The 24,590-nt window shown below is 42.3% G+C and overlaps 1 protein-coding gene across 2 annotated transcripts in view; it reads right to left on the minus strand.

Moving 5' to 3' along the window:
* Positions 1 to 24,590, minus strand: part of MITF (melanocyte inducing transcription factor) — a 98,315-nt gene that overhangs the window by 37,545 nt on the left and 36,180 nt on the right. For both annotated transcript variants that reach the window (XM_033071544.1, XM_033071543.2), the window contains exon 2: positions 5,806 to 6,052. In XM_033071544.1, the coding sequence (XP_032927435.1) occupies positions 5,806 to 6,052 (247 nt within the window). The remainder of the gene's footprint in view (positions 1 to 5,805; positions 6,053 to 24,590) is intronic.

Raw genomic sequence — 24,590 nt, forward strand, 5'->3', positions numbered from 1 at the left:
GCCATCCCATTGTTCCTGTTCTTCAGAACTGTGAGATAAGTCCTCCACACAATGAAGCCTTATGGTAATTATTATACCAAGAACTCTACTGCCAGCTGCCAAGCCTTCCCTGCCAGGCAGAGTTCCACAGGTCACTCTCTGGAATAAGCACAGTAGAAAAAAAATAGGAGAAGGTATTTTTTTTTTTTAATATATTTCCAACAGTCATTAACATCAAATGGAAGAAATGCTTGGCATTTCAAAAATTAAGAAATACAGGGTTTCTGATGCAAAGATATTATTGTGGTGGCATATTTAAAGTCTGAATAAGGACATGAGGGTGAAGGAGAGGCAAGGCTGGTGCCTACACTCCTGTCCACTCACAGAAAGTGGGAATGGGGAAAGATGAGGACAAACTGCAGCAATGGGATGGCATTGAGTAAATGACAACCACACCCACTCTGGTATCAGCAGTGATCAGCCCACACTACTGCCACGAGGTGGGCAAAGATGTTGGAATAATAAAGCAAGAGAGGAAATCCAGTACACAGTACCTGCATCTAGGTTTTGAGAAGGTTTCACCTTGCTTAGGAAAAGAAAAAGGTCATGATGAAATTCTGGCACCAAAAGAGCAATAAAAATCTACCATGAAGACACAAATCAGGCAGTGTATCAGGGGGAATCTGAAGTGAGGGCTTTACTGGAAGACAAATTTTTAAATATTTAGCATATTATAAGAACTGTTGCATGGAAATAGACTATTAAAAAGGCCTTAATGACAAACATTAAAATGGGTTTGTGGCCTATGCTATATGTATGTTTTATATACATATATATATTAAATATACATGTATATATTTTGGGGTGAACTGCCCTGCCCTATTAGCAAGGGCTGGCAGTATGTGCACAAGTGGAGGTTTTTGTCCATAAAGCAGAGACCTCAACGTGCAGATCCCCAAAGCAGGACCATCTTCTCTGGAACTTCTTATCCTCCAAATACAAGCTGAAAGGGGATTGAAATGGACCTGCTACATCATCTGCTGGGGAGGAGACCTGCTTTTACCTTGTTACCTATGAAGCATTTATGCAGTGCTCCAAAGATCTCTGTACCCCTGCAGGTTCCCACTGCAGCCCTGGAGGCTGTTCTTGACAGCAGTATCAAAGCATCTCCCATCTGTGCCAAAGAAAAGTTACATTCTTCCAACCCCAATGGCAAACAAAGAAAAAGGAGGAGGTCTGAGAAGTCCAGCAGATTTCTGTCTTGCTGTGCATTTGATGTGACAACACTCAGGAGGAAGGGGATGTGCAGCAGCCTCATCCCTGGGAGTATCTGCATCCAGCAGCAGGGACAGGGACCCAGAGCACATCCACAGTTTAGGTTCCATCAACCCATGACCTGGTACATCACATCAGAAACACAACAGCAAGTGTCACATCCACGCACCAACTGAGAAATGCCAACAAGTAACACGGAGGGACAGAGGGAGGAAATGTTCACCCTTAATTTTCCACCTTCCATCTGCTTAGTGAGACATGCAGAGGGCTGGGTGTCAGCTGCCCACCAGTGATGCTTTCAATCCTGCAAGAACTGGTAATATTTTCAGTGGAACTGATTTGCAATTCTGTGGGCTGCTGCTGGCCCTGAGCCACCTTTGCTGCCTCCTGAGGATGCTCCTGTGCTGCTTCTCCCAGGGAGGACACACACCAGCCACAGTTCCTGCAATCCACATTTGGGCAGGCAGGTAAAAAGCATTTAGGGGATTGTGTCATACTTGTTCTATACAGTAAGCTTGATCCAGAAATCAGGCAAAGCAATACAAGTTACACAGCACAGCTGCAATTCAGTTTTTGGTATGTCTCCACACAAGCAGACAGATGAGTCCCTACTGCTCTGGATTTCTGCAGTTCACCTTCAGGATTACTGTACATGAGACAAGTGCACTATCAAAAAGAAACAAAAGAGGAATCCTCAAAGGAAAGCCTTAATCAACATGTTGGTTCTACTTCTATGAGCAGAACTTCTCAAAGACAAAGTCAAAAAACAAGCAGAGGATGTTGCAGTCTTTCTTGTGGGAATAAGGCCTGATGGCTGGTCATTTCATTCCTTGTTTTTTTACTCCTGGGTCTTTTAGATGTTTCAAAAGATAATCCCTTTTCCTATTTTGTGTCTTAAAAGTAAGCTGATAGTGGTGAGCTTCAAACCCAAACTGCTACAGTGCAGCTTTGGTGAAGATGCCAGAGGGACATCATGTAAAGATCTGATCATTAAGTCAGTGTTTCTGTCTGCTGATCAATAAAATTCTAAAATCAGCCACCTGGATTGGCATAGAGGACCAGAAACTATCCTACAGATGAGTCTAGGGTATCTCAAGCCATCACAAAGGCAGGGAGTTCTCCTGCTCTGCCAGGAACTCTGGAGACCACTTTACAAGAACCCTGATTGTTGCTTGGTAGGAAAGGAGCAGTTACCACAAGCTGTAACAAATCTTCCTTTTGCCACTAGAGTTGAAGAGATACTGTTCCAAAAGCATCAAATCTACTCCCAGTCCATCTCTTAATTAGGCAGCAAAAAGCAATGCAAAATTGGAATTCCAGCAGGTCATCCCCTACCTTGCCAAGCTACATTACTTGGCAGAGGAGTGATGCAATGAGAAATCATTACTCCAGAAAATGAAATCCCATTTTTTCACATGGCCTTGAGCATACTATGTTATGCAATTTGGAGATGCCTATGCAACGTGACATAGATTAATACATATTTCTCTTTCTGTATTGCTTCTAAGTGGACATCTTGAAAACAAATATAAAATCCAAGCTCATTAATACCTCTGGCTTCTTTTTAAACCAGTCATTCCAAATAACCATCCTCAGATATGCAAGTATTATTCTCCTTCTCACACTGTGAGATATGGGTGAAAGGGCAAGTCACACAACATAATTAAAACCACTAAACACTGACAAATTCAACAGGCTTAGAGTGGGATTTTTTGATGCAAACTACCAAAACAAACAAACAAACAAACAAAAACAAAACCAGCTGCTAGTTCTGGTCTTGTCTGTGAAGTAACATTGAAAAAGATCACTTTTAAACAAAGTTGTCTTGCAGGTTAACATCTATGAAAGTGTGAAAATACCCTTTTTGTCTAACTCATTCTTTAAGGTTACTAAATCCAGACCATATGGATAGTAAAGTTAACAATTTAGTTCCCTATTTATCTATTAAAACTCCTGTACAGTTCATACGGAAAATTTGTCTACAGCTAAAAAACAACTGAAGTGTAAAAAGCAGCTGCAGGAAAATGATGTCACTGCAGCCAGAGCTGGCTGTCAGCACACTGGCACCAGGAAGATCCTGAGTTATTGTTAATCTCAGTTTTTGAGCCAAATGTCCTATTTGGAAAAAAAACCAAAATAAACAAAAAAAAAAATCAGAAAAAACAAAAAAAACCAAAAAACCCCTCAAAAAAAGAAAAACCAAACAGAAACAATACCCCCAAAACCACAAAGAATATTGCATGGCTCTTTAGCCAAATCTTACTCTCACTGAAGCCTCAGTGGTAATTTTCAGGAAGATCACAACTTCAAACCTGGTGTTTTGTACCAATTTTTTTTTTTTGCACATAATTGGTTCACTGTTACAAGTAAGGGTAAAAGGCTGAATATTCCACTGCTTTTCTCCACCAAAAACAAGCAGCAAAACTATGCAAAGTAGTTTTGTTGTTTTTCTCAGATTTGCAGTTTTTCTCTCTTCTCACAGGCAGAGACCAACCAATTAGCTGGTTTTGCTAATTTTGACTGTTCCTTATGGAAATGTAGGTGATGAGAAGACAGACATCATTTTGGTCCAGCAGGTTGCTCATATTTCCACAACTATCCCCTTCAAAATGGAATTCCATTGCCAAAAGGTACCTGCTGCCAATAACTGTTTTTATTTTACAAGCTGCTTAAGGACATACTCTCTTAATTTTTTATTCTACAGGGTCATGCATTCTTATTTGGGCTAAAGACAAGTGGAGGAGAGGTGTTCTTCCTCTTTCAGGAGATCCTTCTCCATCAGAGGGAAATGGGGGACAAATACCACTTTTGGAATCCTAAGGGACAAAGGTTCAGGTTCAAGTCTTTTGGGTGAAGTTTCCTAACAATGCTTTTCACACAGATCCTGTGACAAGCCAGGTCTCAGGAACCCCACTTGTAATAACTGAGCATCACCTTTTGGCTGCAGAGATTTCTGAAGTTTGTTTATGCTCAGAAATCAAGGGTTGCCTTCCCTCCTCTTCCATAGAAAGAGGCAATTACAAAATGAACAATAATGACAACCACTAATGCTTCTTCAAGATGTTACACTCCTTGCTCATCAGTAAAACATCATCAAAAAATAAACACTTTCCTACAAGTTTTCACAGTATTTTAAAAATACCCTAAAACTCATGTTGCAACAGATTAGGATGAAAGGATGCAAAAAATTTAATATATGCTTATTTAGCTAGGTGCATTACAAAAAAACCCTATTTCATAGCACCTACACATCTGCTGGATCCAGCCATAACCTGGAAACAAGCTGAAAAAATTGTTATGTACAAACATTGTGAGTAATATACAAAGTTAGACAAAACAATTTTTCCCAGACAACTTCAGATCCTTACTCCTTATGCAGACATATGCTCACGTGCTCAAAGAATGTCATATTTAATTTTTAATGGAAATGTGTGTGCATGGAGAGAGAGAATTCAAAATTCAACTGGTGCCTTTTTGCTCCCAGATCACACACTGGACTATGACTCTACTATCCCAGATCAGTGTCAGTTTTGGCGCTGCCAACACGACACCATAATGCAGATTCAATAAATAAAATTACCCTATATTTTCCCCATAAACCTGCCGCACAGACCACCTCGAAATCCTGAGCTGGCAAGTCTATTTTAAAACTGAATTTTTGACTGTATGTCATCGCTATACAACAGCAAGAAGCAAAACATGAGAGCTTTGTCACCAAGCTCAACTAACTTATGTGGAAAGAATATGCTCCCTGACTAAACAACACACTGTAATAAAAAGATCCAGCAATAATGCAGAGCGAACTCTACAGAACTGGTGAAAATCATATTTTCATGAAATATGTCAGCAAACGTCTCCAAAACATTTGACATTGTTTTACTCACACATTTCACGGTGCTTCAGCCTACTTGAATTTAAGCAGTGCGTGAAATTATCTCTTTTCTTATAGCTGTTCACGTTTTTTCCCTGAGTAATTAGCAAGCTACATCCCCTTTGACAGAGGGACACTAACAAGCTCCCACAGTTTCCAGTGGGACAAGGAATCCAAAGCTACTAATAGCAAACAAGTCATTTAAACAAAAAAAGGATTACAAAGACTCGTTGCAAGTAGCTGGAAACTCACCCATATTTCAGATTAAGGCCGAGGAGCTCTTTTGTAAAGAGTTTTGACTTCATCTTACAAAACTATTTTGTTGTTTTCCTTTAAAAACAAAAACATTGATTTGTTATCCACTAATAATTTCTTCATATTCAAAGTAATTAAGTACAAGAAAGATGGAGAAGCGTTTTCCAAAGGAAAAAACGACGGAAAACTTACTTTTGTTACAAAACCTCCCTCCAGAGACCTCAAAGTCGAAAGAAAACAAAAGTTACACAAACTTTTTTTTTAAAAAAAGTTTTTCCATTCTTCGCTACCAGGCCAACAAAACAAGCTGCAAACCAAGCCAGAGCGCAGCTTATTTGCAAAACCTGATTGCCGAAAACGCCTAGAACCAGGTCTGTGTTAAACAAAGCGGGTTTTGAGGTGCTCCTGAGCGGAAAGCTGCGTACCTTGAGGACCTCCATGGGCACCTGGGTGGCGGGGGGCAGGCTGGTGGGGACGCTGACGTTGATGGCAGGTGTCTGGCTCACGGGCACTCGCTGCTGCATGAACTGGGCTGCCTGCTGCTTCTGCTGCTGCTCCCGACGCTCCTGCTCCTGCATCTGCTCACGCATGAGCTGCTGTCGGAGCAGGATTCGTGAGGTCATGCTGGAGGAGCTTAAGGGAGGCTTGGAAGCGCCAGGATGCTCGGAATTGCTGTGGGAAGACCAGAGAAGAGACAGTTCAGCGGGATGGGGGCTCCCGTAAGTTACAGGGGTGCTGTGGGTGAGGATCCGCGGCACCGCGAGGGGAATTCGGAGCCGACCTATCTCAGGTACTCAGCGGCCACCTTAGGCTGCCTTAACCTGACTGCAGCTAGAGCATTCCCCAAACACCAACATCCAGCTGTAAAGAGCCATTCGCTCTTGCAAATTTTACAGAAACCACCCACAAGAAAAACAAATGCGTTTATAGACAGTCGTAGGCACATATAGTCCTTTTGTTTTTTTAAAGGAAAAAATAATGAAGAGTTGAAGCAAGTCAAATGATTGGTATGGATAATACTCCGGTCCAATGATCTAGCTCAGAGTAAAGTAAATCTACCTCTCCCATGAAAACACACCAAAACTTAGTTTGCTTATTTCCTGAATAATACTACCTTAGGGTTGGACTTGGTGGCAGCGACTTTTCAGAGTTAGAAAACAGAAACTACAAAAAACCCAACTCCCACCCCAGGCCTACCAGCACCTTCGAGCACCGTCAGATACGAAAACAGGCAGAATAAACAACAGTAACAGCTTTATTCCAGTCATACTTTACAAAGAGCAACAGGTTGGCCCACGCCAGCTCACAGCACAGCTTTATCACCTAAGAGATATTTCTAAGCCATTGGCAAGCAGAGCATGGGACAGCCCACGGGACTTTGTCATGGACTGCAGGGACACTTTCTGGAGCAGTTCATCATTTCTCAGCCCACAGAACCAAAATCCATGGGCCATGCCTTGTCAAGCCAGCAGTAACCCTCCTGGCTCTAGAGGAAGCTGCTCTAAACCCTCACCTCTGCCTCCAGTGCTGCGGATACCTGCGGGATGCTGGCAGGACACACAAATCTGGAGCCAGCATCCCTTCCAGGTCTTGCTCAGACAGCCAGAGTCAGCACTGCTGAAGTTTTCTGGCTTTGTTTAGGACTGATGTTGAACACAGTTCAGGGCAGAAACAAAACAAAACAAAAAAAAAATGAGAACCCACATTTACAGCCCCAAGAGATCAAACTCTGCTCTTCCAAAGTACACATTTTGGGGGCAGGGAGGCAGGGGACCATCTTGCTATTTAAGACCTGTCATGTTGAAACATTCACAGAGACACTGATCCTTTTGATAAAACAAGAGAAAACCTTTGTGGTGAAACTAATGCAGCTGCGGAATAATCGTACTAATTAGCTGCTCAAGACAAGTCATTGACTGTGATACTTGTAAAAAACACTCCCTTTTCAATTAAGGGTGAAGCATTCTCACATCTAAATCCAGCAGCTTGTTTTCTGGCTGCACATCTGAACCACTTTCACATTTCCAAACCGAAGAGATGCTTTATTTTCATGACCAGGACAGCTATAGATCAGTGGTCTCCCAATTGTTTTGATTCTACATTCCTACCAGGAATGTCTGAACATGCACCCCCAAAATGTTTACTTATTTATTTATGAACTAGATACATGTATTTTTGAAGTACTCATATTTTCTTTCTGCCCACTTATAAAACTGTGCATCCCACCTCAGAGACCACTGTAACACATGAGGGAAAAAAAGGCACCCAAATGCTGCTTTCAGAGAAGGATTCATTCTCCTCGTGTTGGAAAAAGGCCAGTTTTGTACCACACTTGTCAGCATTCTCATTTGTGTGCTACTGGCAACTTTTACAGATACCTAATGTTGCAAAATTGGTAACCCAGCAGTTCCTCCCACCTTCTTTCACTTTGAACTGTTTCTCCACCTACCAAAACCAAGTGTGCTGGAAACCATCTCAGAACAACCTTCCCAAATACAAAAATGTTGGGCAAAGAGAGGGAGCAGGAAGGAGAAATTATTTCCACAGCACTTCAAACAGCTCCTGCCAGGGACCTCATCTTGCTCACACAATTATTTTACCTACATGCACCAAGTGTCCTTCCAGCCTCCTGCAGCTGATTCAGGTCTCTGTTGTTGATCAAAAATTGTAAACAAAAGCTTCAAGCATTGTGTCTTTTAATGAGACAACAGTCCCAGAAAATGCTGCTCTGCCAAATTCCTCCCCAAAGGGCAAAGATGCTTCCAGGCTTTATTTCTTCTTAAATTCTGCTGAGTATTTTACATAGCAAAGAGGCAGACAAGCCCTGAACACAGAAAGTGTGGACAGCCACGTGCTGCCAGACTGCAGCTACTGCCACAGAATCATGGCATTGTTTAGGTTGGAAGAGATCTCCAGAATCATCAGGTCCAACCATTAACCCAGCACTGCCAAGCCCACCACTAAACCATGTCCCCAAGTGCCACATCTACGTGTCTTTGAAATACCTCCAGCAATGGTGACTCAGCCATCTCCCTGACATGCTGTTCCGCTGCTTGACAACTCTTTCAGAGAAGAAATTCTTCGTAATGTTCAATCAAAACTTCCTCTGGCACATCTCCTCTTATCCTACCCATTATTAACTGGGAAAGGGAGATGGGCACTCAACCATCACACCATCATGGGTGTGAGTTCAAATAAAGCTTGTTCTGGGAAAAAAGCTGCTGCACAACACCTGCCTGCCTAAACAGATGCTTCTGTACAAGCACTAGGAAGGAACAGGGACAGATTTCCTGTTATTTACTCCCAGGTGAGGTAAAGCTCCTCCTGCATGCATGACAGTCTCCCCACACCAGCTGTGAGTGGCACTGATCAAACATGGAAAACACTTTGAAACTTTGGTATCTCATCCCCTAAGTCTGTCCCATGCATCACACAGGTCACTCTCCCATCCAGTTCTCTTTCTCCACCATGTGTGCTTGTCTCCTCAAGCACAGAATAGAAGGAACAGAAGGTTTGGGTTTCATGGCCATCTACCTCCACAGAGCAAACAGAAGGGTTGCCAGAAACTTTTCCAACCAAAGAAGCAATTAAAAACTTGTTATTTCAGAAGTTTCATCCAGAGAGTTTTGAAAATGGCTATTTTTAAAGCTTCCTGACTTTTACATGCTGGTGCACAGGCAGATCTCCCATGACCAAGTGTGGTGCCACGCACCACAGAACAATCCAGAGTGGACACGTGGATCCAAAACTCCCCTCCACGCACTGATTCACCCCCAGATTACGTGGAGCCAGGAGCAGAGCCCACACACAGCTAATACACGATGCAATTCAGATACTTCCTGCAAACAGTTTATGGAAACCATCTAATTGCAATAAATGAAACCGACTCATCCTTTTAATTGACACATGATTAAACCAGTTATCCATTAGCACTCTAATAAGCACAGTGTAATACAGATTGGGAGTTATTAGTTGTGTGTCATGTGCCGATCCAATTAATCATGAAGTGATAAAGCTTTATTAAATAAGTTTAAATTACATATCCTTTGCACAGATGCCTGGGAAATGTTAGTTACTGCATACATGAGTTATTATGCAGGTGGTCATTGCATAATAAAAGGGCAACTGATCACATTAAAATCAAGCTCGATTTTGTTGCCATCGACTCAGAGAGACCACAGCCTTCCCAGATATTTACTGATTATTTTATCTGTCTCTTTAGGCAAAAAGATAAACTCATCTTTCGTTGTACAGTTTTGTTTTCAGATTCTATAAATTGATCAAACAAATGCTCTGGTTCACATGCATTAGTTAGGAGTTATCTGATGTACAAGCATTATTTTGCACTACCTATGCATTAATCAAGAAACTTTTCTGGAGACTTTCAACTGGAAGAAAAATAATTAACTCAACTTTGCTTTTTAACTACTTTAGAAACTTTAACTATTTTTGAATATTTTTAAAGAAAAAAATGTCTCCAATTTAATGTTTCTTAGACAAATTAAACAAAAAGCCTTCAAAGCCACTTGTTCTGGCCAGGATGGACTATCCTGCTCTTATCTGAGAAATGGCACAGAACAGGGAAGCTGCTGCTCTCCTCCCTCCATTCATGCCAACTGTTTGTTAATGGGTTAGTCCACAGAGAAATCAGCCAAGAAAAGCAGATTTAGCACCTCAAGAAATCCACTGAGCTGTACCAGATCTTGGAGGTAAGAAATAACATCGGATTTAAACTCTTTTGTTTATGTCTTACCCTTATCCCATTCATAATTATTCATAGAGAAAATAAAGGTATCCACATTTGAGTTGTAATGCTGGCAACCTCTTATCTCCTTGCTTTCAAGATTAAGATTGTTCTATGCTATAATGGTGGATACTTAAATACTTGACCTCCAGAAGACATTTTCAGAGGAGACCACCACTGAGCTCCCAACACCACTCCTAGAAAATCACTAGAGTTTCTTCAAAATTAAAGTTGATTTGCACAAATTGTTTTCAATCTCTGTCAAGTAGAAAAACCTCAAGAAACTTTTGGTTCCCTGCACTGTATATGTGGTTGAAGCAGCAATGCCTGTAGTAGCTTCTGAACTGCCAAACTATCGATGCTGTTTGCCTCAGAAAGGAGTGACAGAAAAGTGAAGAACAGCAAAAGGAAAAAATAAATGCAAGGAGAAGTCAGGCTGCACACACCACCACCCCAAAAAAATCTAATACAAAATGAAAAAGATCCACAAACAAAAAAACCCTACACAATCCCTCTTCCCCTTCAGCCAAGGTAAGGGATTCCAACCACTACAGCATTTTCCCTGGAGCACTTTGTACTTCATTCCTAACATTTAATAATTGATTGTGGGTTACAGCGACGCTCCAACTGCCTGGCGCTGCTTGAAGTATCAATGCAAAAAAAAAAAAAAAAACAAGCCCAAGATTTGGCACCCTCCTACGTCCTGGCTTGCCAAGGACAAAGCAGTTACAAAAACGGTGTGGAGACCTCTATCAGCCTTTATAATAAAGCCAGGAGTACATTTCAGGCTCCTACATGAAAGGTTTCCGCACTTGAAGGTTACATGTTTAAAGAGACAGACTGCCTGCCCCTGCTCCATCATTAAGTAAATATTTTCTGTGCTTCCTAAATGCAGTTCAGGTCAGGATACAATGCTTGCCCTGCACCATGGGCTGCAGCCACAGACCAGCCCACAGCCCCAAAGGCACCCATCCCTCTGCCTGGATGCACTGAGTGCACCTAGCTGGGCAGGGAAGGCAAAAAAAAACCCTGCAACATCCACCCACCATCCACACCTACTACACCAAGGAGCCAGGGGTTGAATTTCAAATCAAATTAACTTGGTGGACCAATCTGCTTTGAAAAAAAAAAATTTAAAAATTCCCCCCAAAACCTCTCCAACAAAAGCCAACTCCACAAACAGAAATATTTAATCCACAGCTAAGAATTTTTTTAAGTTGTTGTACACCATGTAGTAGTTTTCCATTTTTCTTCCTGTCTTTAAAACACACCTTCACAAGTGGCTGAACATAATGCATTCTGAACTTAATGAAAACCTCTCTCATGACCCAGGAGCACTCAGTAAATAATTATTAAGCTCTGGAGGTGGCTTTTGCATGAGTGTTGACTTAATAAAATGCCGTAAGTTGATCTGCTTGAATGCCCATTGACTTGGGGACACAGCTTGCAGTATAGCCTGGAAAGCTTGATCTTGTCCAGATTAAGGAACAAGGTAAAATTAAGAGGTTCAACCCAGAAGCTGCAAAGGTCACATTTTACAATCCCTTTACTACCATTGCTGATAAAAGGGTGATGAAAAATTGCAAACCTAAAGTATCCTCCAAGATTTCCATATTATAGCAGGGATAACACACCAAGTATTTTTACACTGAAACTGCACCTCTGTTAGCTCAAATCTGTGTTTTTCCCATGAACAGGACACATGCCTATATATTTAAAGACAGTTTCCCCTCCTCAAAGTCACCATCAGTATGTGAGTTGCTCAGCCCAGCTGCTGTGGTTCTACACAGGATTGTTCTACAGCAGTTTTGTTAATGCTTGGTCAGTCCCAAACCCAGATTGTCACATCCCAAAGCACAACCTGCACCACACCGAACCAACCCCGCACAATCCGCTCTGGCAAAGCATCACTCACAGACACAGGCTGTCAAAGGAGCTGGGCATCAACATCTGAACCGCTTCCATCTTCCCCACCCCCCAAATTTTGTGTCCAAGGGCTTTTTGCTGAGCACCCCCGGGTGAAAGTCAAGCGGCGTCCGGGACCGGCTGTGTCTCCAGGGGAGGCTCCAGATAAGGACCTGGCAACTCCAATCCCCACGGAGCAGCGGCTCCCAGCACTGCAGACCTGTGCAATCCAGCACCTACCGAGGAGAAAACACCGGGCTGGAGGCAGGGGGGAGCACGAAAGGACCCCCAGACAGCCCAGGAGTTTGGGGTCAGCACCTTGGTGCATCCCCGTCTCACCTGCATGGAGCCTCTCCCGATGGGCGCGGGATGCTGCACCCGGGATTTGGGGAAAATTCCGCAGGATTTGGGGTAAATTCCCGGCACTGCCGTGGGCTGAGAGGATCCCAGGGGCTGCACCACCCTCAGCACCCCGTGAGGAATGGGAGAAACCCAAGGCACGGGCTGGCATTGAAAGCACTTCTCCCATTCATTAATTAAAAGGGGTGTGATCGGGCCATTAACACCATCAGAGGATAAGGGCTGTCTGTAACAGCACCTTTTTCTCACGATCTTTATCGCCAAAAAGATGAAGGGAAAGGGTGGGTGCGAGACAAATTTGTTTTCTGGGATGTAATTTCTCCGCATTCAAGGCTCACCTGGGCACCACTGGACATGCAAATCTCGAGAGCTGGAACTACATCTGTAAAGGCACAGAGTCGATGCGACAGTGCACACACTGCTTCCCCAGCTCCACCTCTGCTCAAACAGGCTGAAAAACTCAGAAAAGCAGGTACACAAATACCCTGAGCTCCCAAAACTGTCCCACGAATGGCAAAAGGAATTTACAATGCAGTTGTGCTACTCAATATTGGTTTGACGCTTTTCCTCAAACTCTTGAAGTTTCCATCACAAACTTAGAGAAAATATTACCAAAAATAAGAGGGAAAAAAAGGGATGAAGCAGATTTGCCTTTCACTTAAAAGCCTGACCTTGTTAAAGGCTTTTTGAACCATTTTTCAGACACCACATCTATGGGCACTTCCCTCTCTAAAGGGCTCTACACAAATTTGCAAAACAAAAAGCCAGATTGCTAAAACAACCGAGAGGTGATAAAAGAAAAAGCGAGGAGATAACACTCCACTAGCAATCTCTGTAGTTTTGATTTTGTAATGCAGAATTTACCTTTTTTTATCTGGGCAAACAGAGACGATAACACTGTCGCTGAGAGGGAAGATGACGTATGACCACCACACTTTTGATACTTTACAACTACACCGTGCCCAGTCTGGCTTCACAGCACCTTTCCATCATATCTTGGTTTAGAAATTATCACTTCCACAGCTGGATAGCAAGTTTATTCCCACAGGCAGTTTTCAGCAGAAGACAGGGCTCAACCGTGTTGTGTCCACAGCTTGTATCCAAAATTCACATGCCCAGACTCCTTCCCAGCTAAAAAGCCCTCGAGGGTTACCAGGACCAGCAATTCCCAGCCTAAACCCTTCCATTCATGCAAGGTTTTCTGCTTGTTGACTCCAGTGTCACAGCACCATTCAACGCTTTCCAAAGAGGATGAGGCAGCTGGAAGCCTCATCTCCTGCAGATGACATCCTGGCTGTGGCATGCTGAGCAAACAGGATCTTGAGGAGCAAAAGGGAAAGTGTTTATGGAAGATTTGCTTTGAATGATTAAGAATCCCAAGCAGCCATGATGAAAACCACACAGTGAATTCTGTGCTCGGTATGTCGGCACTGTCAGCACGTAGGACTTGCTCACAACACTAAATACAAGGGAACAAACAACCCCCAACACATCACTGCAATGATTTTAACATTAAACCAGTCTTGGACAGATATTATGCAAACTCTCACTCCAGACTTTAGCCACAGTGCTAGCTGTTCATTACAGGACCTGATCAGATCAGAAAACGTCTTTAGCAATTCTTCTTTCTAAGAAAGCAACTCTCCAGGCTGCAGAAACCAATTCCTCAGCATCCCCATGCTTGGAGCAAACTTCAATTTTAGAGTCCCTTAAGCATTGCTCATGTTTCTTGTACTTTTTTATCCATTTGTGGAAAAGTTGCTGGGGCAAAGAGGACTGTGTGAGCTGAATAACTTGGGTGGGGGTAAAAAAAACCCTTATTCAGCAACAAGTGACTTTACCAACCATTTGGATATTTACACTGCAATTACGATTTGCAGTGGCAGGACAGATGTGCCAGACTTGCTGCCTTGGGTTTTCACAGCACAGACAGGAAGGTGGGATGAGCTCCAGCTGTCCATGTAAGGAAGCATTAGTGATGTTTACTTGAGAAGCAAACAGGAGGAATTGCCCAGCTGCAAACAACTGCAGGCAGGTGGCCCTCAATTCCCTTTCTTGGGCCACTCAGTGCCCCCACAACATCCCTGACATGGCAGAATCCCAAACCAAGATTCCTGGAGGAAGCAAACCTCCTCAGATCATCAGGCATCACTGCTATGCTGTCAGCAGAATCCTCAGTACAGGCACACCCAGTGAACAGCCCTTCTGTCACCAGGGACCTCTCCCAGATCCCAAATTCAGGAATTCCTCAAGTTGGGCACAGTTTCTGTGTGCTTACAACCTGAGTGTGCACTGTGGGGCAGGATGGCTGGGGCAGCACAGTGTAAATGTTATAAATATGTTATTTATAAAAGGAGCGACCTTTTCACCTGCCATCCAACAGCTGTAAATTCTGTTTTAAATTTGTCACATTTGCAGGAACTGTAGTCTTTCACAGAAATATTTAGCATTGATTTAAAGCCTTCAGAACTGGGGAATTGCATCTCCAAGGACTATTACAGTAATTCCTCCTCTTCCCTCATTAAAATAATCCTGCATTTTGTTTCAAGCCAGAAACTGCTCATGAACATCAGAGAGGGAATGAGGAAAATAATTACTTAAGCATGGGGTCACATGTAAATAAAAGAAATATTAAATGAAAACCATGGTACAGAATGAAGTCTCATTCAAAATAAAAAACATGCAAGCAACATTTATACCTCTTCATTTCACAAAGTCAAAAATATATACAAAAAGATCCACCCTAATCTATTTATAGGCCTTTTAACACCTCAAATACAGCCTTGCTAATACCCAGACTTAATTTAATTTTGCAATCGCCCTTCTGCTCTTTATGTCTTATGTTGCATCTAAAATGGACAAGCACATCTCAAAAAGAAGACATCAGGAAAAATCTTCAGAAATAATTTTATGCAACCAAATATAATCTCAAAAGTTAACACAGCTGCTGAGTTTCTAGAAAATGGGATTTTCTCAAGCAAAACTGTTCAGCACAGCCCATGTTTTGCACAGTTTAGTGACAACAGAGCAATGTTGTCCACATCACCTGCAGCACAACACCACTTCTTACTTTTCAAAATACATTGCAGCCCTTGATTGACTTTTGAAAAAAAAGCAGTGAACTCAAAAGTATTTACAAGCCTTGCTGTTAGACCCTTCTAATCTGTTCTGTACTGCCAGAAGCACAGTACTTGAATGGCTATTTCTGTTCAAAGCTATATTTGTTGTGGAACTACTGCAAACTCCTGAATCATGTAAACAGAGGCAAGAGCCAAAAAATGTTTCACTGGACTTGAAGTTCACATCTGCCTTAGTTACCAAGACAAAAAAATAAAGGCAAGGCTTAGGTTATAACCAATAAATCCTGCAAAGACTATGGTTAATCATGCATTCCTGCAACAGGGTTTTGTTTAATCTGGTTTACTTAGCATTTGTGACCTTGGCAAAGTACCTGCAGGAGCACCCACCACTGCTGTGGAGCAGCATTTTGCACCTTCTGTTATTTTAGGTTTCAGCAGGCAACTGTACAGTGCTACATCAGCCAGCCAGGTTCATAAACACGCAGCAAAGTCACCTGGAAATGATGTGCAGCTCCAGATTTGCTGGAGCCCAGCAGCCAAACTGTACTGCTGTCCCTAAAAAGCAGAATTGGAGCAGCTCTCAGTCAGCACCTGCAGCTGCACTTTTGGGCAAAACAAATGCTTGGCAAATGCTGCTGGAGCACAGTGACCCTGCCATTTCTTCAGCTCCTTGGCTCAGAAAAGTCAGTGCTACAAACCATGCCTTCACTTCAGCCCACCAGTGTGAAAGAAAACCTCACCTTCCCTGCATCACCACCTTCTATTCATCAGGATCCTCCTCCAGCAGGAACAATATTCCCAACAAGCTGGAAACAAAAGGCAGCCCAATATTCCCAACAAGCTGGAAACCATGAAACCCCCCAAAACAACAACAAAAACCCACAGAGATGTTTGATCCCAACTTGCCACAGATGACATAGATCTGCCAGTTCAGGCAGGGACCAACTCTGCCCAGTGGTCTCTGGCACTGAACTGTAGCACAGGTACTGCAGGCAGGAGGAAAAGCAAAATGCTTGGATAAGAATGGGACACCACAGATAGAATAAGGAAAACAAAAAAATGTTTCCTTCATAAACCACATAAGAAATCTGGATTCAGCTGTAGTAGTTTGTTTGTTTTTTTCATACAACACTTATTGAATTCAGAAATGTAGTGGTTGCCTGATGCTTAGTTGCCAATATACACCTAATACACTGAATATATTTTTCCCTTCCTTTCAGAGAGGCTGATGCAAAGCCACATTCAGGAACTACATTTGGCTTTTGAAGTATTCAGGGAGGAAAAAGAAAATCTTCTTTTATAAACTTCAGAACAAACAAGATGATTTTCCACTTTTTCTTGTTTTTAAAAGCAGGTAATGCAAATATAAATGGATTACACATTTTATCATCTAACTTACTGCAGTTTATTTTTGTAAAAATCTTAACTTTCATCTTAAACAAAGATATTCTGCCTTAAAAATGGTATGCTTCTGTGCCACTTCCTTTCACACAGTTACAACCTGGCTACAGAATTCCTAAATTTAATAGAAGGATATAGATTTAATTTTCCTTTGAATTGACACTACAGACTACTTATCATTGCATTAAAGCCAGCATTATCCTGCACATACTTCCAGAGTACCAAAAATGAACATCAGCTGTCAATGTCAGATTTATTCAATTAACATTTGCACAGCCAAAGCACTTTGCAATCCTATACACAAAAAATTAATATCCTATTAAAAAAAAAAAAAAAAAAAAAAAACAAAAACCAAAAACAAAAACAGCCAAAAGAGCAAACCCCATGCCTGGGTTAGGGAAAAGCAGCTTCTGTAGGATTTCTCATTTGGCCAGCTCCCAGACATCTCCCTTTCCACACTAGATGGAGCTTTGCTCCCTCTTCCCCACGTCTGGCCGAGCCCTGAGCTGGGATAAAAAGGGTAAAGAGGCAAAGGGTGAAACAGCAGAGTCACCCCAAATAAACAGCCTGCAGCAGTGGCTTCAGGAACAGCATGACACCAGCGAGGACCTGGGCTCTCACCGTGCCCTCCTGGCTCTCAGATTTTAGCACAGCCCTGTTCTGCCATTTTCTAAGAATGGAAGATTTCAACAATTCCAAGTCCCAATCCATGCTGAACTCCCACCAGCCATGGCTGCAGGGCACTGCCTGAGCTCACACCACAGTTCAATGACACTTCTTTTCCTCCCTTATAAAGGGACAACATTCCAGTTTATTACCAGATTACACACCTGAATTGCTCACTGGCTTTCCTGTATCCCTCTTCATATTCCCAGTTATTTTCTTTCAAAATAAGCTCTTCAATCTCTTCTTTATTAACCTGAAACATCTGTTCCAAATGCCTCTGCTCAAGCTCCAGTCTTGGATTCACTGACACTTCAGGGAAGCAACTCATGGATAAAATTCCCCTTGATTTGTATCTGTTGGATTTGGTCTGTGTTGTTTCAGATCACAGGTCAAGAGAAACAGCTCATCCTTCTGGTGAGCTGCCACAACTCCATTAGGTTCTTTCAAAGCACAACAGGATATGGTACATCATCAGTATTTCTCTGATGAATTTAAACTCAATGGGACTGAGAGGAGCCCAGGGGAATGAGTCACTCCCGATGTCACAAGTGGCCAGCAAGGCAAAGCACAAAAAGCAGCAGCCTCAGGCTGTATCAGACAAGGCAATGCCACAGAGGATGGAGAAGCACCAGTGTTCCAAAACCTGTGTGTGCCTCGTGGGCAAGGGCTCCTGCTTGGGCAATGTGCTAGAGAACAAGGAGCTAAAATTGAGGGGACAAGGGAAACAAGCCCACGTTATAGTGGGAAGCTAAAGAAAAGTTTGGAGGCTGACAGGAGTGAGTGTTGCTGTCTATAAATACAGCAGAGAAACAAACACCCAGGAGAGAACAACCCTGGCACGTCACCAAGTGATATAAACCAGCCACGAACAAGATTAAATTGGTATCAACAGTTTCATTCTGAGAAGTTCAGATCTGAAACCATTTCCAGCTAGAGGATTGGTGAAGGAACAACATGCTCCTTTGCAAATAAAGACTGGTTGCCTAATCAAAGTAGGTCACTGTGGAATAAAGCAGCCAGTAATAAATTGCAGGACACAGAGTCACAGAATCAATAAAGCTGGAGAAGACCTTTAAGATCATCAACTCCAACCTTTGACCAACCACCACCTTCTGAACCAGAGCAGAGCACTGAGAGCCATGTCCAGCCATTTCCTGAACACAGAAGATGCCCTGCAGCCAGAGGTTCCAAAAGGACAGATGCAGAGCAAATCAATCTCTTTGGCAGAGCAGATGGATCTGAAGCAGTGCTGGAATATTGCACTCAACAGCAACTCTGGCCCATACACTGTGCTGAATTAGAGCAGTAAATAATAACTCAAAAATGCAACCCTTCCTTTCTAAATTAAAGATTAGAGGCTCCCCCAAAAAAAATCAAATCAAGAAATATCTACTACAAAAAGAGACATCCTAAAGTAGACAGAAGGCGTGCAGAGCAGGAGTTTTTATGCAGAGCAGATTTAAGAGGGACACGTTTTGAAGACTGGAGTGTCCAACAGCCACACATCACCTGGCCAAGATACCATCACCCATAATGACCTCAACACAAGGCTTTAGAGCAGAGCCCCTTGGGGACACACAGCCTGGGCAGACAGGAGCATAAACCACATCTCTAAATCCCAGAATGCTGCATCCTCTGTAGCCAACAGCCTTGTCCTCTTATCCTACTCAGCACTGACAAGCAACACAAGACAACTGAAGCTGAACCTGCCAGGCTCACAGGCTTAGCAGAGAAGAATCTTTCTTTGTTACAGCACCATGAAAACCCAAACCTTTCACAGCCTGTAACTGTTCAACATCCTGAACATGCCATCCCAAATTTCCACTGAAGTTCAAGAGTGGAGCATAATGAAAACACCTTCACTGACCATGTTATTTACAGCCTGGGAACAAAGAACTCCAGCCTCCGGTGCGCTTTTAATACAGGTTAATTTATTCTGAAAGAAGCAATAATTAAATACACAAAACCAAAGTATGGAACCTGAAAAACACCTTCCTGTCTGGCAGAGCAAGTGCTTTCTAAGGACACTTACATTAGCTCCTGCTGCTAAAATCGTTTACTAAATGTAACTGAGGAAAAGCAAAGATGATCTCAAAAATACAAAACAATGCTAAGCTGAAAAAGTTACACTGAAAAAACCCCAAGGCAGATCAAATGCATTAATATATTCTTGTGATTAAGTCCATATCCAAGTTGTTTGAAACTGAAGACTTTAATAGTTCAGTGGTTATGGTGTTTCTTTTTTTTTTAATCTTACAAGTGTTTAATACTACTAAAAACCCAGCACATTAAATCTTTACAGACTGGGATTGAGAAATTCCCCGAAACAAGAGGAAAAAAGCCCAAGGCAAAAAACCATAATAATCAATTTTCTCCACCCATCCCACCGCATGCCTCTGCAGAACCAGCATCAGGTAAATTGGGGATTGCAGAGTCAGCCAGAATAAAGCAGTTCCCAGGCCAAAGGGCTTTCAAACAGGTCCAAGACCTTGGTACTGTGGTGGCCCAGGACAAAAAATGCAGATGAAGCATTAGTAAATGCCAGGAGGGAGGTGCTGACACCAAAACCAGCCTGACAGTTACTTCTTCAGGTAAACTGTACCACTCCTGAGTTAAGGAAAGCCTTAAAGTACTGCCATTAAAAATAAAAAGGTAATAAAAGGCTACTGTGATTCCAGTGAATGTAAAGGTGACGGTTTGAGAGGGTGAAAAGCCCTTTCCATGTCCACATGCAAATAACAGCTGGAGATGGCAGGGGTGGGCTGAATTGTCTTAGCCTGGTGAAAAAACAGGCTTTAAGCACAAAACCTCCCCGATTTATCATTTTCTCATTGCATTATTCAACAGTGCATCATCTTATCAACCTCTCAAATACGACCCTCCAAGAAGCAATACACAAGGGGTTTCCTACAAGGTTTTCCATAACCACTAGAGCACCAAAATAAAACATTGTGCTGGTAGAAAACTGATAGGTTTTCTACAGCCAAGTCCCTCTTTATAATTTTTCATTTGAGATTAAAAGTAATAAAGTTCCTTAGAACTATAAAACCAAATATGCAAATCTAAGGTGGAATCCGACCTGCAGGCATTCTTGTATCAGTTAACATTTCACATGCAAAAAAATGTAAGCAGTGAAGTTCAAGCCAGAACGAAGTTCTTTCCTCATTTCAATCAAAACCATTAATAGAACTATTTATCTTAAAATGGTTTGAGCAATCTGGTCTAGTGGAAGGTGCCCCTGCCCATGGCAGAGGGATTGGAACTGGATGATCTTTAAGGTCCCTTCCAACCCAAACCAATCTATTATTCCATGATTCCCAGTGGTGTTGGGAAGCTGTAGATGCATGGGAAGAAGACAAGGAAATGAAAAACAAAACAAAGTGCCTACAGAAAACAGATTTAAAACTGTATTTCCACATGGCAACAAAGAAACATGCTGCTTGGAAACACCCTTCTATTTCTGTTTAACAAAATGGTGGTGGGAATTGTTGCCAAAGTAAACTTCAAAAATTTGTTTGCCATGGAGGAAAATCAAGCAAAGTGGAGTTCTGTGTGCAGAATCCTGTTTCAAGAGGGTGAAGGTTTCTTTGTTCCCTTTACTGCCAGGTCACTTCAAACTTTTGTGCCTACATACTTCATTATGCTTGCAAAACTTCAAAATAATAAAAAGGAAGAAAACTAGAAGACGAAAAATTTTAATAACCCACTCCTAAGAACCAAAAAAGCCTTCCAACATGCCACGTGCAAAATAACACCAAGTCTGACATCTTTCCTATTCTATCACTCTACTTCCAAAAGTTTGGTGTCTTTGAAAGCAAAATACTATTCCACACAGTGCAGAGAGAAGGTTTGGGTGCTTTTTAAAATGTTTGCATAAAATCCAGGAAAAAAAGTATGTTTTCACAACATTAGTGGAAATTACATAATCTGTCCTCTTAGATGGCAGTTTTTGACCATTAACAACCATAACAGAAGTAATAACAGATAAGACCTTTTATTCAATTATCATGCTAAATTTCACATTTCTGTAAGCAGCATGATAAAGCAGCTCCATCACTCCTCCCTTGCTTATCTGTTATCTCAGTATCATTTCTGACCCTAGAAAAATAATTTTCTAGGTTGTGGTTCAGCTGCCCCAACAGATCACTGTGCACTAACAAGAGCTTTCCTTCAGCATCTCTCCTTTCCAGATAGATATTCTGCAATCCCAAGATTTTAAGTTTGTATCTTCAGCACGCAGACATGTGGGCAAACAGCAATTCCTGAAATTTGTTACTTATTCAAGATATTTCTTGTGGTACTTCTCATAGCAGCCTCAGGATGTAAACTCAAATTGCAAATCAGACTTTTAACTCGTGAGGACTGGGGAGAAAAAGAAGCTGATTGAGATTATTCAACAGCAACTCTCACAGAGCATTTAATTCCAGCATTAAACTCAGGCACGTATCCAGCACATCACAACCAAACTTAGGTGGGACATGGTCCCAAACCCAAGGAAATCAATAGGAGTATTTAATTCTGATTTCCCACAGAATCTTTAGGCACACCACAGCATTTTGAGCCAAAAACCTGCCTGCCCTTGCTGCACCTGAGGATCCCACCACGTACAGTCAGCTCTGCAGTCCAGGGCATCTGCCACGGAGCAAACCCTGACCCAGCTGGCTGCACATGAAAGAACATGCAAAAGGTCTTGTGCATGCTTGTTCAGCTGGTTTGAAAAAGAAAAAGAAATGAGAGAGAAAAGATTGGAGTTTTTTTGTGCTTCCAAGTCAGGTAATTTCTCTATTTTATTCCTACCTGGGCCAGGAGGAGAGAAGGAAAACTAAAACAAAATGATCATATATCACTGCTTCTTCTCCATCTCTGCCAGCCAGCTGCAGGAGCTGCTGTGCAGGTACAACCCCAGGCTGGCACCAGGAGGGATAACTGCTCTGTGGAGCTCTGCTGCAGCTCAGAGAACAAAAAGGACCAAGGACTTACCCAGGGCATTCATCCTTTCACGTTTCAATCCAAGGCAAGGCTAGAGGACCTGGGCTCCTGGTGGCCACAGAGCCAAGACTAAACAGAAAGGTCTCAGTAAGCACTGGCTTCCAGAAACTGCACTTCCACTCCTACCATCCACCTCCTAACCCTGCTGCTGCATTTGTGGCTGCCTTTGTTAGAACACTTCTGCAAATGAAAACAGATGAGTAACTATTGCTGCTTTAGCAAACTCCCAAGCCCATGGTCACTAATAATAGCTTTGTTCCTTTTATTACTAAACAAAACCAAAAAAAAAAAAAAGTTTAAATGCTTGTATAAAATGCACATTGCTGAATGTTTTCTTTCATTGATCCAGGGCTGTTTCCCCATATGAGCTTAGGCCCAGGACTCTCGAACAATTTCTGTGATCAACACAATGTGGAGCAACCTCAGGCTGTTGGAAGGGGCAAACAAAAAAAAAAAAAAATTCATGCTTTTTTCTCCTTCATTTGAGACACTGAGAGTTCAACTAAAAAATAAATGTGAACAGAGACATTCTTGCACAAAGTGGAAGGCAGAGGCAGGTCTGAGCTCCCTGACAGGAGAGCTGATGGATTCAGGGAGGCAGAGGTGCTCCAGCTCCTCACCAGCCCTGACTGTGCCAGGAGCAAACAGGTGGCACACGGGAAAAGGGCAGCCTGTGGGGAAGAGAAAGTGGAGAAGGGCAACAAGGGAGGAAGAAAACAGAGAGGAGATGAAGCCATTGCTGTGAAGTGACAGTGGGAGAATGACCGCAGGAAAGCATTCCCTTATATGAGAAAAAAGAAACAAGAAAAGCCACAAGAACTACTTTGGGTACAAAATCCTGCTTATTCTCTCTGCAATCAAATCAATTACAGGAACTTCTGACAACAATAAAAACAACAGGGTGCCAAATCACCCCAAGTTTGCCACGTTTTAATTGGTGAAGCCTCCCACCACACACCCCCTTTGGTCTGGGGTCTGCTGTTCCTACCATGCTCATGTCCATGGCCAAGCAGAGGCCATGCCTCTCCCCTTCCTTTTCTTGGGGTGCAGGTTTTACACCAATCATGGGCTGAACCAAACCCAAGGCCTCTGTTATCCTACAAAAGGTGCTGGAAAATGACTCGGAGCCACTAGGCTGACTGAAAGGCGAGTAGACACCATGAATAAAAAAAAAAATTAAAAATATAATGAATATTCAAAGTCAGGCCACAGCATTTTTACATCCTAAAGCTTCTAGGGGTTTTCAGCTTATTAATTTCTGTTATTGGGCTGACTGCTGCTGAATGATCCCAAGCATTGCATGGCAAATGTTTTTTTTTTTTTCACAGGAAGTAACCAAGCCAAAAGCAGCCAAAGCATCCTCTTGTTCTTGTGTGAGCCCCTTTTTATTATTTTTTTTTCCTTAGTTTACTTGAACAATAGCACCATGAAACAGCCTACAATAATGACTGTTACAAAATAGGAAGCTGAATTATTAGGCAAGCTCTGTCTGCGTAACTCAATCAGCCTAGGGAGGATATGACAGGCACAACCAAGACAAAGGACTGGACTCTGTGACCCCAGGCATCCTTCAGAATTCTGTTTCTGAGTTATTAGGAGCTGAAGTTTGCTTTTGCTCCTTGATTAGAGGCACCATTCCTGTAACTGCAGCAGCAAAGCACTGGCATTTCCCAAGAAAGTGCATCACCAAGTGTGCACACAGAAAACAAACACTCTGGAGAGGCTGGGATGAGAGCTTTACCTGAAAACAAGGTTCAAAATGGAAATTCCAGGTTCAGTATTTAACCTTTTGAGCATAGAGGGAATACACACAGCAGGAGAGGCAAATCATGAAGTAGTCTTTAAGCAAACATCCAACAATAGTTTTTGCAAACTAACAAAAAATAACTGGTAAAAGTGGTCTTTAAGTAGTTTAAAGGTTCAACAGCACAGAAGTTCTACAATCCTGCCAGAAGCATCATCAGGACCAGCTCTGGAGGGATATATTTTGGACCAGAAAACCAGTAATCAAGGGCAGCCACCCACTATCCTGTCATTACAACAATCCTACTGAAACTAAGAAAAT

This window comes from Catharus ustulatus, chromosome 13, assembly GCF_009819885.2.
Source record: "Catharus ustulatus isolate bCatUst1 chromosome 13, bCatUst1.pri.v2, whole genome shotgun sequence".
In the NCBI taxonomy this organism is placed as follows: Eukaryota; Metazoa; Chordata; class Aves; order Passeriformes; family Turdidae; genus Catharus; species Catharus ustulatus.